General features: G+C 49.4%; 1 protein-coding gene across 1 annotated transcript in view; it reads right to left on the reverse strand.

The window, feature by feature from the left end:
- DDRGK1 (DDRGK domain containing 1) overlaps positions 1-14,648 on the reverse strand; it is a 32,293-nt gene extending 17,645 nt beyond the window's left edge. The window contains exons 1-3 of the mRNA XM_009900753.2: positions 14,547-14,648; positions 9,187-9,342; positions 2,049-2,155 (exon numbers count right to left, since the gene is read on the reverse strand). Coding sequence (XP_009899055.2) covers positions 2,049-2,155; positions 9,187-9,342; positions 14,547-14,634 — 351 coding nt within the window. The 5' untranslated portion in view covers positions 14,635-14,648. The remainder of the gene's footprint in view (positions 1-2,048; positions 2,156-9,186; positions 9,343-14,546) is intronic.
- Positions 14,649-14,980: the final 332 nt, after the last annotated feature.

Here is a 14,980-nt window from a genome sequence, read left to right on the forward strand (position 1 = left end):
TTTTCATTTCCTATTGTGATAGCACAGGAGGTTTGTGTCTTCCCAGATGCATGTTTTGGGTTTCTTTTCTGAACAACAAGAAAACAGTACACGGAGGGGAAAAAACCTCCCCACATCTCCAGCATTGTTATCACGGTGAACTGAGAAACTACCCTTCCCACTTGCATTAGCTCTAGCCCCACAAGGCTTTCAGCTTGCTGAATGCCTATGAGCTTATTACAAGAGTGCTATTAAGCAATATTCTCTTATGGCATTCCATTTCTCTCCTTTCAGGCTTTAAGAGAGTTTACAAAACAAAAAGGAGAGCAGAATATAGGTTCTTTACATAGACCCAACTATTCACATTTCTCATTACAAACAGCACTGAATCTCTTACAGGAAGAGCTGTAAGCTGTACTGGTCTCTTCAGATACTTTTTGGATGTATGGTAATAGTATCTTCAGATACTATTTTGTATGTATGTGCCAAGGCATGTGTTGTTTAGAGACTGAAGTTGTTCTGCAGTCTCTTCAGCACACTTACACTTGAAATTATATGAAGTGAACAAGCAGAGAACATTCAAAGGGAGGATTTTAGGCTCGAGGTGAGGAGAAAGCTGTTCACAGAGAGAGTGGTTAGCCATTGGAACGGGCTGCCCAGGGAGGTGGTGGAGTCACCATCCCTGGAGGTGTTCAAAAAGGGATTGGATGTGGCACTTGAAGCCATGGTTTAGTAGTCATGAGGTCTTGGGTGACAGGTTGGACCTGATGATAGTATCATAGTATCAGTCAGGGTTGGAAGGGACCACAAGGATCATCTAGCTCTAACCCCCTGCCATGGGCAGGGACACCCCACACTAGATCAGGCTGGCCAGAGCCTCATCCAGCCTGGTCTGAGGTCTTTTTCAACCTTATTGATTCTATGATTTGTGGCTGTGAATGTTTCAGAGAAATACCTACCAGAGGAATTTAGCTGTCTACATGGGAAAATAAAAATCATCATGTTTTCAAATGAAACAAAAGATTCCCCCACTCCACCACCCATGCTTAGCTAACTTCTTTCAACTCTGCTCAGATTTTCCACCCAAAAAAGAGTCCAATTGCACAGAACCAATATGGAAAGTAGTGACAACATGGTTAAGGCACAGAGTGAGAAAAGGACTGTGGTGGAAGTTTACATAAAAAACCATGCTACCCAATCCAGTACCAAACACACCAGCTCCGGGCTGTGTCCCTGGAGTGTAAAGCAGAAACTGGATTTAAACCTCAGGTGGTACTAAAAATCTCCAGATGGGATCTCACTGGCTTCATTTGGACCCTCTACACATCAGAGCTGTTGGCACTCTCATAACCCTTGCCTTTTTGTAAGAGGTGTGAAGCCCACTGTCCACTCCACCCTCTGCCAGGCAAAGGCTGCTTGAGTTCTTAGCTGCTTCTTGCAACCACACATCCCAAGTTACAGAGTTTGTAACAAACCCTTTAGAACAACTAAAAGGAACTGATGCACAAGCTGCTGCCATCCAGGAGCACACAATGCAGAAAGAAGTTTCAAAATGCTTTAATTCCCTGGAATTAAAATCTGCAGTCCCCACATGTGCTCACATTGGAGATTTCAGTGGATGACAGGCTCTGCTTTCCATCTCACCCCGTCCATAAAAACAATAAACATGGCTTAACACAGATAAACCCAGACAAAACGGTTTTGCACTGCCAGAACACTGCTCAGAACCACCCATGGGTCTGCTCATAAACCAGCAGAGCTATGTGGGTGCTGAGTCTATCTTTAAGGGGAGATAGGACTGACTTGAAGCATCCAACTAAAGAGCATTCAAGAGAACTGCTCTCTTCTCCCCATGAGAATGCCAGAGACCCCATGGGAAAGAAAAGACACTGTTTTCCATGGACTCCAAGGGATATGGCATCAAAAGCTGGATTAACATTTGTAAGACCAAAGCACTGCAGTGATGACACTGCCTTTGCCTTTCTGGGGTGTGCACCATCACCAGGTCCTTGCTGAGGGCTGCTAAGCAGGCTCTGCTGTGGGCTCTCTACGTGGCAGGAAATGCTTACCTCTCTCTGTGCTTTTCTGGCTTGTTTCTCTTCTAATTTCCTCTGCTTCTTTGCTCCAATTTTCCCAGACACCTGAAATTCTGGCACTTCCTCAGCATCATCTTCCTCTGCATTGAAGAGCAAACAACAACTTTTAAGTCAGCTATAGAAAGTCCCTTTGAGAAACTTCACTGCTGCCTCGGCCAGCAGCAGCAAAGGAGACACACACTTAGACTTCAGGCAAGACCTTTTAGATGGAAAACCCCAAAATGCCAGGGGACTGCCAAAAGCCACAAAGAAAGAAGGCAAACACACATATGAGTGAAGCCAGAGGAAGGCTCTCCATAAATATCTCCTGCTTTCCACAATTAGAAGAGATACTTTCTATTGTACATAGAATGTGCTAATGGCTGTCATGATGCAATTGCTCACATCCCACCTGCAGACACCTTTTGTTCAAGTTAGCTGGCTCAGCAGCCATCCATTCAAGAAGTGGGATTCAGAGGCTTGTCACTCACCCACTAGATCTAGCCTGATATAACCAATGTTTAAGAGAGGAGGAAGAAAAACAGAAGCTCCCTGCACTGTGAATCTTGAGCTTGAGTGCACCAAAGCTACACAGGAAGAGTTCCCTGTTGTACAACAATGTACAGAGATGATTATCTGTATAAAGATGATTTCTGCAGCTGGGAAACAGAAAAGGAGTCATGCTGAAATGGTGTGCAAATGCACTGTATTTCTGCTCACCCACAGGCTAAGGGGCTTTTAGAGACTGCCAGTTCCTCCCCACCCCAAGGCTCAGGAATATGTGGCCATTTTATTTGCTAATCTAAATTAGTCCTTGATCCTACAAGCCAAGTGCACTGGATTGACCTCAAGACTCTAAGAGAAATCATGAGCTCACTTCATGAAACACCACACAACATCTAGAGATTCCTGCCTCTCAATCAGATGGCAGAATCAAAACGAAAGCTCTTTTGTCACACGCGTCCCGGGTGGGGCAATCTGCACTCTGAGCATCCACAGTGCTGCTGTGCTCGATGCTGACTTCACATCCACACATCTTCACACCCTGAAGAGTGGCACTGCCAGCTCCTGCTGCTCCTCTCCCAAAATACAGCATTTACTTAGGGATGAAGAAGAGGCAGAGTGGGGGAAGAGGAAGTCCTTAAGTTTTAGCTCTCGTCATCAGGGGTGAAAACACCCTAAGAATTCCAAACTTCCACAACAGCCCTTGCTCTGGCAGATCAGGCTAGCAGGAAGGAAAAGCCCAGCTCCACAAGAGCCTGCAGCAGCTGGACCCTGACCTCACCACGTTGTAGCAGCCACCAGAACTGGTTTGGTAGCTATTTTCTGTCTGTGGCTCACTCCAGAGCCTGGTCTCCACACCTGGGAAGCCCAAAAAGCTGCCACTGAAAGGAGCATGTGTACGGATCAGCCTCCCCCTTCTTCACTATGCAGGCTCTGGTTTGAAAGATTCTGGTTGTACTAATTGCAGTACCCAGCACGGTGCCATGGTTAAGCCACACAGACACACCAATGGAAACAAATGCAACTGAGAGCTGTGTAGGTGGCTCTCCAATAACTTGGCTGTCTTCAGGAGATGGAAGCTAACACAAGGCAGGCTTGCTGAACTGGGCTTCACAGGAATACTGGGAGCTGATTCCTGAGATGATCAAAAGGGTTCCCCCTTCCTACACCACAAACAAAGAGGGCAAAAGGGGACACTCAGACGTGACACAGCTGCTTCTAGAGTTTTGCTTAAGCCTAAAATAACTTTATTTGTATTTGGAATAGCAGGCCAAGGGGAGTTCAAAGCATGAGTGAGTGACCCAGCATTAGCAGTTATTATTCTAACATCAGCAGCTCAACACTGCTATTATTCTTTATTTTAAAAGTTCCTTCTGGAGAATACCACAGGAACAAACCACCCTCTATGGCACTGTTCAACCTGAGGCTCTCAGTGCTTCTCAGATTTCCTCTCCATTAAGAATACCTGAGCCAGAGGTTAAGCAGAAGACTGAAGAGGCTTTTAAAGCCTTTTCCCACTGCTAGATCAAACATGGCTTTGTTCAGCAGCGTTTGCTTTCCTCCTGTTTGAAGCACCTGATGTGATCCCTTAAGCATCACTTCCCCCAAGCTTTTCCTAGTGTGTGGAGCTCCATTCAAAAAAAACAAACCAGAGACAGTGATGCAGACAGCCTGGGATTCAGCAGAGCTTTAAAGGTCAACTTGGCACACCCAGGGCACTAAACCTGCAATTAATGCCTCCCCTTCCACTCAGCCCTAGGGAGGCCACATTTCGAGTACTGGGTCCAGTTCTGGGCTCCCCAGTTCAAGAGACAGGAAACTACTGGAGAGTGCAGCAATGGAGATGCAGAGAGGCCTGAAGCAGCTCTGTGAGGAAGAAAGGTTGAGAGCCCTAGGGCTGTTGAGCCTGGAGAAGAGCAGCCCCAGAGTGGATCTGCTCAATGCTCAGCAAGAGGTGGGGGGCAAGAAGATGGGGCCAGAATGGTTGGGGTTGGAAGGGACCTCTGAAGATCATCAAGTCCAACACCCCCTGCTAAAGCACCCACAGCAGCATGCCCAGCATCACAACATCCAGACAGGGTTTGGGATCTTTCCAGAAAAGAAGACTCCACAACCTCTCTGGGCAGCCTGCTCCAGGGCTCTGTTAACTTCACAGCTAAGAATTTTTCCCTTCTGTTCAGATGGAACCTCCTGGGTTCCAGTTTGTGTCCATTGCCCCTTGTCCTGTTAACTGGGCACCACTGACAGGAGTCTACCCCATCTTCTTTTCCCCCACTCTAGCTCTTGCTGAGCATTGATCAGATCCCCTCTGGGGCTGCTCTTCTCCAGGCTCAACAGCCCCAGGGCTCTCAGCCTTTCCTCCCCAGAGATGCTACAATCCCTGCTCAGCTTGGCCTTTCCTGCCCTCAGTGATTAACCCCTGAAATCCACATACACTTATTTATTGAGGAGAGCTTATTTTCATCTTGGCTGTATCCAGCCTCCCAAAGCCACTTCTGTTAGGGTTCAGTTTAAATGAAGGTACAACACAGCTGCTAGCTGGGCTACCAGAAGCAGCTTAAACACATGAACACACACCTCTCCTCCCAGGCTCCTTTCCCATAGGGAAAGTCAGAAGCCTTTGAGTCCTCTGAGACACAGGTTTTTAGCAGCCACCTCAACTGCACTGGACTGCTTGAAAGGCAGCAGTGTTGTGACTGGAACTGCATGGGGTGACACAAGCCAACCAAAACTCCTCTTCTAATGCCAGCCTGGACGTCACGCCGGTGGAACACAGCTCAGGGGTCTCAGTCATTCTGAGAGGCACTTTGTCACCAGTGAAAAATACCTCCCCAGCAATCTTGGGTCAGCAGAGGCTATTAATAGCTGTTGATATTCTCCTGACAGATGCCCTCTGAGCGCTCACCAACCACCGAGAGCTGTTAGTCAGGCAGCGGGCCGGGGGGCCCGTCCCAGAGCAGCCCACACAGACGCCCTGAGCGGGGAACCCACCCACGCCCGGAGGGCTGCAGCCCTGCTACGAAAGTCAAGGCATCTACTGCTTCACCCTTTGTTTTCTATCTGTGACAGTCTGCAAGTAATTTAGGTGGCTTTCCCCACCACACTGAGCTGAAGGAAGAGTTTAGATTCACAGAATGGTTTAGGTTGGAAGGGACCTCAAAGACCACCCAGTTCCAAGCCCCTGCCGTAGGCAAGGACACCTTCCACTAGCCCAGGTTGCTCAAGGCCTCATCCTGTCTGAACACCTCTAGGAAGAGGGCATGCACAACTTCTCTCCACCACCTGTCCCTCACCTCAAGAATTTCTTCCTCATCTCCAGCCTCAGTCTCCCCTCTTCCAGCTCAAAGCCATTGCTCCTCATCCTGTCATGACAAGGCCGTGTCAAAAGTCCCTTCCTGGCTTTCTTGTAGGCCCCCTTCAGGTACTGGAGCCTGGTTTGGCTCTGCTGGCAATGGCTGTGTCTGTATTAGACAACTCCTTGTTCAGACTTGCAAGTAAATAAAATTAAGATTTCAACCACAGAAGGGACAAAAGTTGTGAAAGTTCTGATGCTAGTGGCACAACCTGGTTTGTTTTTCTGCCCCCCAGCATTATGCTGCCAGAGATTTGAGCACTGTCCCAACACAACCTAGTGCAGGCAGCAGAAACCATGGGCTTCTGTTGTACCCTTGGAGCTTCCTTGTTCATTTTGGAATGCAAATCTGATGGTTAGATGGAAAACAGAACCCCCTTACACTAACCACAACTTCAAAGCTTTGCTGCTTTCAGACCATTTCCTAGAGCAAGCATAACTGGATCCTGACCAGGCAGAGCACTTTGGTGCTAACAGCAGTTCCTACCTGCCTCCACTTCTGTGTCTGTGAAGGTGGCACAGATATGACCAGGACATCCTCATGCCCTCCTCGAGTCTGGTGGTAGAAATCATGCAGTGATGGGCTGGTGCTATGCCTAAGTCTGAGTGAGACAGAGCAGGATTCAGGTAGCTTTGCATGCCAAGATTACACAAAGCAGACTGGCTTGTTTTCAGGGTCTACATTGCAAATAACTTTGGTCTTCAGCCCTGGGTGCCCCAACTGGTCCAGCACTGCCTGTGACTGTGCATCATCACCTGCATTCCGGGCTCTCTACCCGTGTGAGTCAACTGATTTTCAGAACAACACTTTGTTGGATAACTGCTGTCTCAGCAGCTTCAGAGGGAGGCTCAGAATTGCAGTGCCATGGGAAAAATGCACATGGCCCCTGCATGAAGGGGACAAAGCCAAGCATTAACTCCAGGCCTGGGCTCCATGCTCACTTTAAAACATGTAAAATACCCTTCTCTAAGGGGGAGTCCCCCCCAGCCCTCCCACAAATCTAGGTAGCTCAGGGCCAGGCTAAGGGCTTTGCAGGACGAAGGCAAGCCAGTCCATGACAGAAGGTGGCTAATGCCAAGCAGTAATGGCCATTAGTGCCCTCAGCACTGGGGAAGCAGGGGCAGATGCTTCTCTCCACAGCTACACTGCTGAAGTTTGTGCGCAGGCTCCAAAAGCTGTGTGGTGATACTGCTGGGAAGCGGTACTTGGGCACTTGGAAACACAACCCCAGAGTATACAGAATACAGAATTAACCAGGTTGGAAAAGACCTTTGAGATCATCAAGTCCAACCTATCACCCAACACCATCTAATCAACTAAACCATGGCACCAAGAGCCTCATCCAGGCTCTCCACCACCTCCCTGGGCAGCACATTCCAATGGCCAATCTCTCTTTCTGTGAAGAATTTGTTCCTAACATCCAGCCTAAACCTCTCCTGGCGCAGCTTGAGACTGTGTCCTCTTGTTCTGGTGCTGGTTGTCCGAGAGAAGAGACCAACCCCCACCTGGCTACAATCTCCCTTCAGGGAGTTGTAGACAGCAAGAAGGTCTCCCTGAGCCTCCTCTTCTCCAGGCTAAGCAACCCCAGCTCCCTCAGCCTCTCCTCACAGGGCTGTGCTCCAAACTCCTCCCCAGCTTTGTTGCCCTTCTCTGGACACCTTCCAGCAACTCAACATCTATCCTAAACTGAGGGGCCCAGAACTGGACACAGGACTCAAGGTGTGGCCTAACCAGTGCTGAGTACAGGGGCAGAATGACCTCCCTGCTCCTGCTGGCCACACTATTCCTGATGCAGGCCAGGATGCCATTGGCCTTCTGGGCCACCTGAGCACTGCATGGGGTTGTTGTGGCCAATGTGTGTGAATCAAAACCCAGGCAGAAGCACAGAGCAAGAAGCTGTTTTGATTTGGGAAAGAAAAAGAAAAGAGAGAGATTACACCCCCACAATTAAATGATGTCATTTCAAAGAAAACTTGGTGCAAGAGCCTCAGCACTTGCAGCTGATGTACAGTGAGCTGCAAAAGAATTATTTATAAGGCCCAACAACACAGATTCTTCTGCTGCTCCAGTGACAAAGAAAGATGAGCTGCTTGCTTTGACAGCTTCACTGGTGGCCTTCAGCACTCAAACTTTTGATGTCTGGAGTTCAAGGCAGAAAGATTTTCAGATTTCATTTTCTTTCCAGGATGTTATCACATGAAAAGAAAAGAGCTGAAGTTGAAAAGTTCAGCCCTGTCAATTCTCCCCTTGTTGAAGACAATTAGCTTGAAGAGCAGGTTTACCTGGCAGCCCCAGTGCAAAGCTGCAAGACAAGCTGAAGAATGTGCAGCTAGCCCCTAATCAGAGCATCACACAGATGTGTGCTTGCTGGTTCTCACCTACTGCACACCAAAAGGATATCCTGATCTTCACTGCAAGCTCAAGTGAAGCAAAGCACACTTTCACCACTACTAGAGTAGAAGCCCTGAACACCTCACCTACAGTCTGAAAGGAGAAGGGGTCCAGCTGGGTGAATCATAGTGAGACTGTCACCTTTAGTAATAAAGATAACAACATGTGAAGTTTCACCAGCAAAGGAGTGAGGCTTGCAGGGTGCACAAAGGTGTTACTTCTCACCATATTGGAGAAGAGGCTGAAGGGTGACCTCATTAATGATTATAAGTATGTAAAGGGTGAGTGCCAAGAGGATGGAATCAGGCTCTTCTGGGTGATGTCCAATGGCAGGGCAAGGGGCAATGGGTGGAAGTTGAGGCATAGAAAGTTCCATGGAAACATGAGGCTGATCCCTGGTGGCAGGGAGGGGATTCTGCCCCTCTGCTCTGCTGAGACTTCAGCTGTAGTTGTGTGTCCAGCTTTGGAGTCCTCAGCACAGCAGACAGGGACCTGTTGGAGTGGGGCCAGAGGAGGCTACAGCAATGCTGGGAGGGCTGGAAGCCCTCTGCTGTGAGGCCAGGCTGAGAGTTGAGGTTGTTCATCCTGGAGAAGAGAAGGCTCCAGGGAGACCTTCTGATGGCCTTTCAGGACTGATGGAGGGACTGTTAGAAGGGGACACTTTCTAACTGGCTTCTTAGCAGGGTCTGCTGTGATTGAACACGGGGTGATAGTTTTAATGTAAGAAAGGAAGATTTCAACTAGAGAAAAAATGTTTCCCACTGTGTAGTGAGACACTGAACCAGGCTGTGCAGAGAGATGGGAGATGCCCCACCCTTCACCAGCCTTAACATCCGTTGTGAAGGGACACTTCAATGTCTGCAAGAGGAACTGAAGCACATTACCTTCCAGCCAGTCTTCTGCCTGCTGTGCTCTCCTCTGGGCCATCATCCTGCTGCCCATGTTCCTCCGGCGCCTCGGCATCCCATCTCCCCGCTCCTCGGCATGGGGCCGAGGCCTAGCTGCTGCTGCTGCCACATTCTGCTGGTGCTCCTCATCAGCTGCAAAAGGGAAACACAACCCATGAGAGATCAGCCATCTCTGCTTGCCACAGCTGTCCTTTTGCCAGTCAACTTTTGCAATACCAGCGCTGCCTTCAGATGGAGGATGCCTCCCCTCTCCCATGTGGGTTCTCTCCTGCAGGCAGGAGATGCCTGCAAGTTGCTTTCCCACGATGAAGCAGGATCATGCACTGGAGCTTGTGTGTGCACAGTGCTCTGCAACAGGAATTTTATCCTGACAGCAGTCTCTTAGGCAACAGCATACAGATTACTGTAAAGAAAAACCTATAGCTGCATGCTGATAATGTCCTTTGATCTGACAGAGCACCCACCAGAAAGTCACCCCACCACAAAATAAAGACACCCCCTCCCTCAAAGAGCTCAGAAATACTCTTAACCTAGTAATTGAAGGTACTGATAATCTGCTTTTCCCTTTACCAGACAACAGTCCTCTTTATCTGGCAGGACTAGCAGTATATAATGTTGAAGCTATCAAAAGGCAAGGGACTAGAAGTACTTTTTCTCCCCATCTAAAGCATTGTGAAGTTGTAAGCTGTTTTGCACTGGGTGCAGAGCATGCAGAGTGCAAAGTGCAAATGGTGATGCCCAAACCCAAACCTGCATGGCTCATAAGCAGTACAAATGACACACATCCAGGGATGACTTCATTCTGCCACGCTGAGTTGAGCTGGAGGTCTCCCAACAGCAGAACACCACAGGCCACTGCAGCTCTCCCTGCCATCCTCACTGCAGTCACCAATTAGGAGCTGACAAATGAGGAACATCCTAACAGAGGAGCAGCTGGGAGACAGCATGGGAGCTAGAGACTGACCATGGGGCTCCTGTCAGAAGTCCTCCACTGGGTTTTTCTTTGAGATCTCCATGACCCTGCTGCTATCAACTGTGGCAGTCATACCAAAACAAGCAGATGAAGATAGAGTATCACCATCCTTGATATCCACTCTGCATAGTCTGTTGATAAGTGTATGAGAGGTTTGTGTATGCTGTTACCTGCTCAGCCCTGCAAAGCATTAAATGCTAGGGCTTAATTCAGGTCATCAAGATTCAGAATGTCTCATGGAAACCCTCCCCAGAGGTGTTTAAGGCCAGACTGGGTGAAGCCTTGGGCAAACAAGTCTAGTTGAGAGGTGTCCCTGCCCATGGTAGGGGGTTGGAGTAGATGATCTCTGAGGTCCCTGGGTCCAACCTAGGCCATTCTGTGATTCTGATACAATTTTAAAGCTGCAGAACTACTCATTTACCACAACTCAGGACACACATTTGTGCTTTGCCACATTAGTGTCCCTGCAGGAGTTCAAAACACTTTCCACCCTGCCAAGTCTCCAGCATCCCCTGATCCAAACAATGCCTTCCTAAACCCCCCTACTATTAGCATATCTATGATAAGAAAATGAGATGCATTATGACCACATCTACATGAGGATCAAGGGAGTGCTTGCAGCTCATCTCAGTGCATCTCTTAAGCTCCTGAGATGTGCTACGACTCAAATCACAGAATCCTTTCCACCACAAAGCTTCAGCGTGTCTACCTCAGCCCCTTCCAGAGGTGGTCCTCTGCAGGGTGTCAGCTTGCTTTTGGTTCCTCTGGTCCTTCCAAAGGGCCTGCTTTGCATTTTGTGAAAGAGGAATCCATTTACAAGCCATGGGTTCATCCTAAACTGAGATGCTTAACCCTCACAGAGCCACCCATGAACCAAGCCATCCTGATGCTACAGACTGACATTTAGGAGGAAAAGAGATGCTTTAATGCAGTTTTTGTTTTCCTTCTCCCCTATGATATTCAGCTGGACAGCCATTTGAAAACTGTGGATGTGAGTCCTTGCATTTCCTCCCATCCTTCAAGAGGAGAAAATCAGTTCCTCTGCCTGTAACACACCTACACCTAGGTTCTTCGGGGGTCAGTGCTTTGTCTACGTGGCTCAAGACAGATCACTTGTTGCAGTATCTGGGCAGCTGGATGTGCTCGCCCTCCCTCTGGACTGGGGCTAGAGCTGCACACAGAGGGCTGTGACTGAATTTCACAGAACACAAAGAATACACTTAAAAAAATCCTCCTCCTACTCTTGGAACTAGACTGACAACTTGGAGGTCAAGAACCATTCCCTCTGGAGTCCGTCCACGCATTCCTCCACGTCCTCCTGTAGCACAGCGTGGTTTGGCCACTGCACTGATCTGAAGATATCTTTTCATTTTCCTGTAGCTGCAAGAGGTCTCCAGCAGAAGTGGCCCCTCAGGCTAACCAATTCATGCAGAGATTAGTCACACAAGGATTAATTAGACTTGAGACAGAGCCACGTGAGTCAAACTTAGCAACCAGTATTATACAGGTGAGACAAGTGGCCCACCAGCTGCTCGGTGGTATTGCAGAAAGGCAGTCCAGAGAAATCAAGGAGCTAAAGCCCTGGAATTAACAATGCAAACAAAACATTAAGCAAGTATCTCAAAAATGCCCACGGGTTTAATTTGTATTTTAAGCCTTAGGTTCTCCAGTTTCTGACTCAGCCTCCTAAAAAAACCAGCCAGTGCCTCTTCTTTTGGGAACAGCAGGTTGAAAGATGTGCTGAGACAGCAGCTCTGCCTCTGTGCTTTCAGAGAGGCAGCAACAGAGATTTCATCTGACTCTTCAGGCAGTGCACAGCAGCACCTACGAGACTCTGGTTCTACTCTGAGGGACAGAGCAGAACTCTGTCCAGAAAGCAGAGTTCTTTCCTAAGCTGGATGTGAAGCATCACTGCTCTAGCATTACAAAGAATCCTATGAAAGCTTTCAGAGACCAGACTTGATTTACATGCCCTAAGTAGAAATCTGCTCCTTTACAAAGCTCTGCAAATTTCCACCAGCTCAGAGATTTTTCCCTTGGGAAGCCCTCCTTTGACTATCACAGCACATTATCTCTGGTCACAACACAGAAGCAAGTCCACCCGGGTAACACCTGGACTGACAGCTTTGGAGGCGCTTTGAGTGCCCTCATCCTGCACCCGTGCAAAGAGAGCTCCACCTGCAGCACCCTCACAGGTCAGTGGCAAACACCACCACACCAGAGGCATCCTGCATCTGCCACTTTCCTGCTAACTTAACCTGTGAAACTCAAGGAGAGCAAGTCAAAACACAGCTCGGATTCGCTGGGGAGGTGTTTTTGCCCAGCGCAGCTTATCATATCAGGCCTTGCTCACAAAGAGATAAGCCAACCATGTAGAAACGCTGTGGTTTTGTTTCTGTTCTCAGCAGAACAAGTCCAGACATGCTCTCGCTGGAAACACTGTGCTGCCCCAAATGACCCTTCAAAGGAAAGGCAGCATTTACCTCCTGTGATTATTAGCTCCCTTCAGGCAAGCTCTGAAAGTTTATAAAAGGCCAATTCCTGAGAGAGAGCACAAAGAGAAGCTGCTGCTCCTATCCCCAGGCACTAAAGAAGTGACAGCTACCAACCAGTTGTCTAGGTCAAGAGTCCCTAGTTCCAAACCCTTCCCATGAGACATTTACTAGCAGAATTGTAGCACCTTCCATTTTTCCACATAAGAAAAAGGAACAGGAAAAGCAAAGCCCTGCTTGAAACCAAGGCTTGCAGATGTTAAATACATCACAGCTCCAATGATTTTGAAGAACTATTTCTGTCATGTAAGGAGAACAAAGTCATCCCCATGACTGACATTCCACAGAGGGCCTTACCCTGATTTCTGTCTCTATATTAAGGTAGAAACCCTCTTGAATATACTAACCAGAAAAAGAAAAAGGGCAAGACCAATGTGGAAGTGTCTAAAAGATGACAAAAGAGAGGCCTCAAAATGATTATCCTTAATGCAAGCTAACTTTAAGCAAGCTGCACAAAACCACTCTTAAAGCTTTTTGAGAGTTCAGACCATTTAAAACAAATGTTTGGGCTTCAAGTTTGTTAGAACTCCACAGGCCTAAAAAGGAAAAAAAAACCCAAACACCAAAACTCCACAGCCTCTGATTTACCTAAGTGGTGCTAAAAGTCAAGCAGAGGAAGTCAGATTATTTCCAGCAGTCTTTTTTTCTCCCTGGGACACACATCACTGACATTCACCAGAAAACTCAGCTCTAAGTCACTAGGAATCTGATGACATTTCAAGCTGTTGAGAAATCTTTAGACCAAGTCTATGCAAGGAGAGAAACATGCTGGAGAATTTCATAAGAGCAAGACCTGCTTTTAATCCCAAGTTCTCAGCAGCACACACTTTTGCCCTGGCAGAGCCACGCTCATACTTGGGGTGGTTTTTGTCTTAACAGAGCTCAAAAGATAAACAAACAAACAATCCCTAAAATACTCCAAAACCAGAAAATGGTGTTGTTATATCGATAAAGGCTTCGGTGTTCACCCGAGCTGAACATCTGGATTTAAGACTCACAGCTAAACAAACTCCCTTCTTGCTCCCTGAAAGCACAAGGCTGATGAGCTTACAGCTCTAGCTTCTTCCCCTAGCACTCCACTTGTATCTACACAAAGCCACTTCCACCACAGTTTCACGCTGCCACAGTGGACTCAGCAGCGTTAGGTTTATGGTTGGACTGGGCGATTTTAAAGCTCTTTGCCAGCCTTAACAACTTTCGGGTTCTAGCCGCCGGTCAGCGGTGAAACGCGGGCTGCAAGCGCTCCGTCATCCACCCCTGCCCGCAGCTGCGCTGCGCAAGCTTGCGCCTAAACCTGGTGTGCCCAGCGAACCCTCGCAGCGTCAGAGACAGTGGGAAAGGAGCAGAAGTGGGTAACTTCTAGGAAACGCGGGTGGAATTGGCTGCCAGAAGCCGTCCCAGCTCTGACGAGAGCATAAACCGGCTGACCCGCCTGTCAGCTAGGCTGGGCTGCCACCTCACGCAGCGGAGGAGCCTTAGGGACACCTTCCTTCCTGCCGCCCAGATCGAGAACAGGAACTCAGCCACGGCAAATCCAGTGCCCCTCACGGCTCCGGCCCAGGCCCGGACAGCAGCAGGAGGCCTCGCCACCGCCTGAGGGATCGGCCTCCGCGGGCGGAGGAGAGGGCAGGAAGGCGAAGACCCCGAGGGAACCGCCGGGAAACCCCGCCAAGAGCGCTCCCCACTAGGGGAAGGTCCTTTCCACCCCGGGGGCTCCCTCCCCCGCGAAACCAGGGCCGGCCCTACCGGAACGGGGCGGGCAGCAGCCCCGGAGGCGGCGGAAGGGGAAGTCCAGCCGGGACGTGACCCACCTGCCCTCGCTTGGCCGCGGACGCGGGTGGCGAAGAAGAGAAGAACAGCGAGGAGCACGGCAGCCGCAAACAGCAGCGCCGCATCCATTCTCCAACCCTCGGCGGAACCGCCCACACCGGCACTCGGCGCGACCCGCCTATCCCGCCGCGAGGACCCCGAGCCGGGCTGCCCGCTGCGTGCCTGCAGCGGAGAAACGCTAGGAGGGCTCGGCGGGGTCGCACCGGCGCGGCAGGGGCAGCCCGACTGGGGGGGGGCCCTGAGCGGCCAGCAGGCAGCGTCAGCCCCGGGGCGGGAAAGAGGGACAGGGAGAAGGGGACAGGGAGAGGAGAATTTAAGGTGACACCGGGTTGGGTGGGACTGTTGGTCTGCTGGAGGGTACAGAGGGGTCTGCAGGGAGAACTGGCCAGGCTGGATCGATGGACCAAAGCCAATG

This window comes from Dryobates pubescens, chromosome 23 (assembly GCF_014839835.1).
Source record: "Dryobates pubescens isolate bDryPub1 chromosome 23, bDryPub1.pri, whole genome shotgun sequence".
Lineage (NCBI taxonomy): Eukaryota > Metazoa > Chordata > Aves > Piciformes > Picidae > Dryobates > Dryobates pubescens.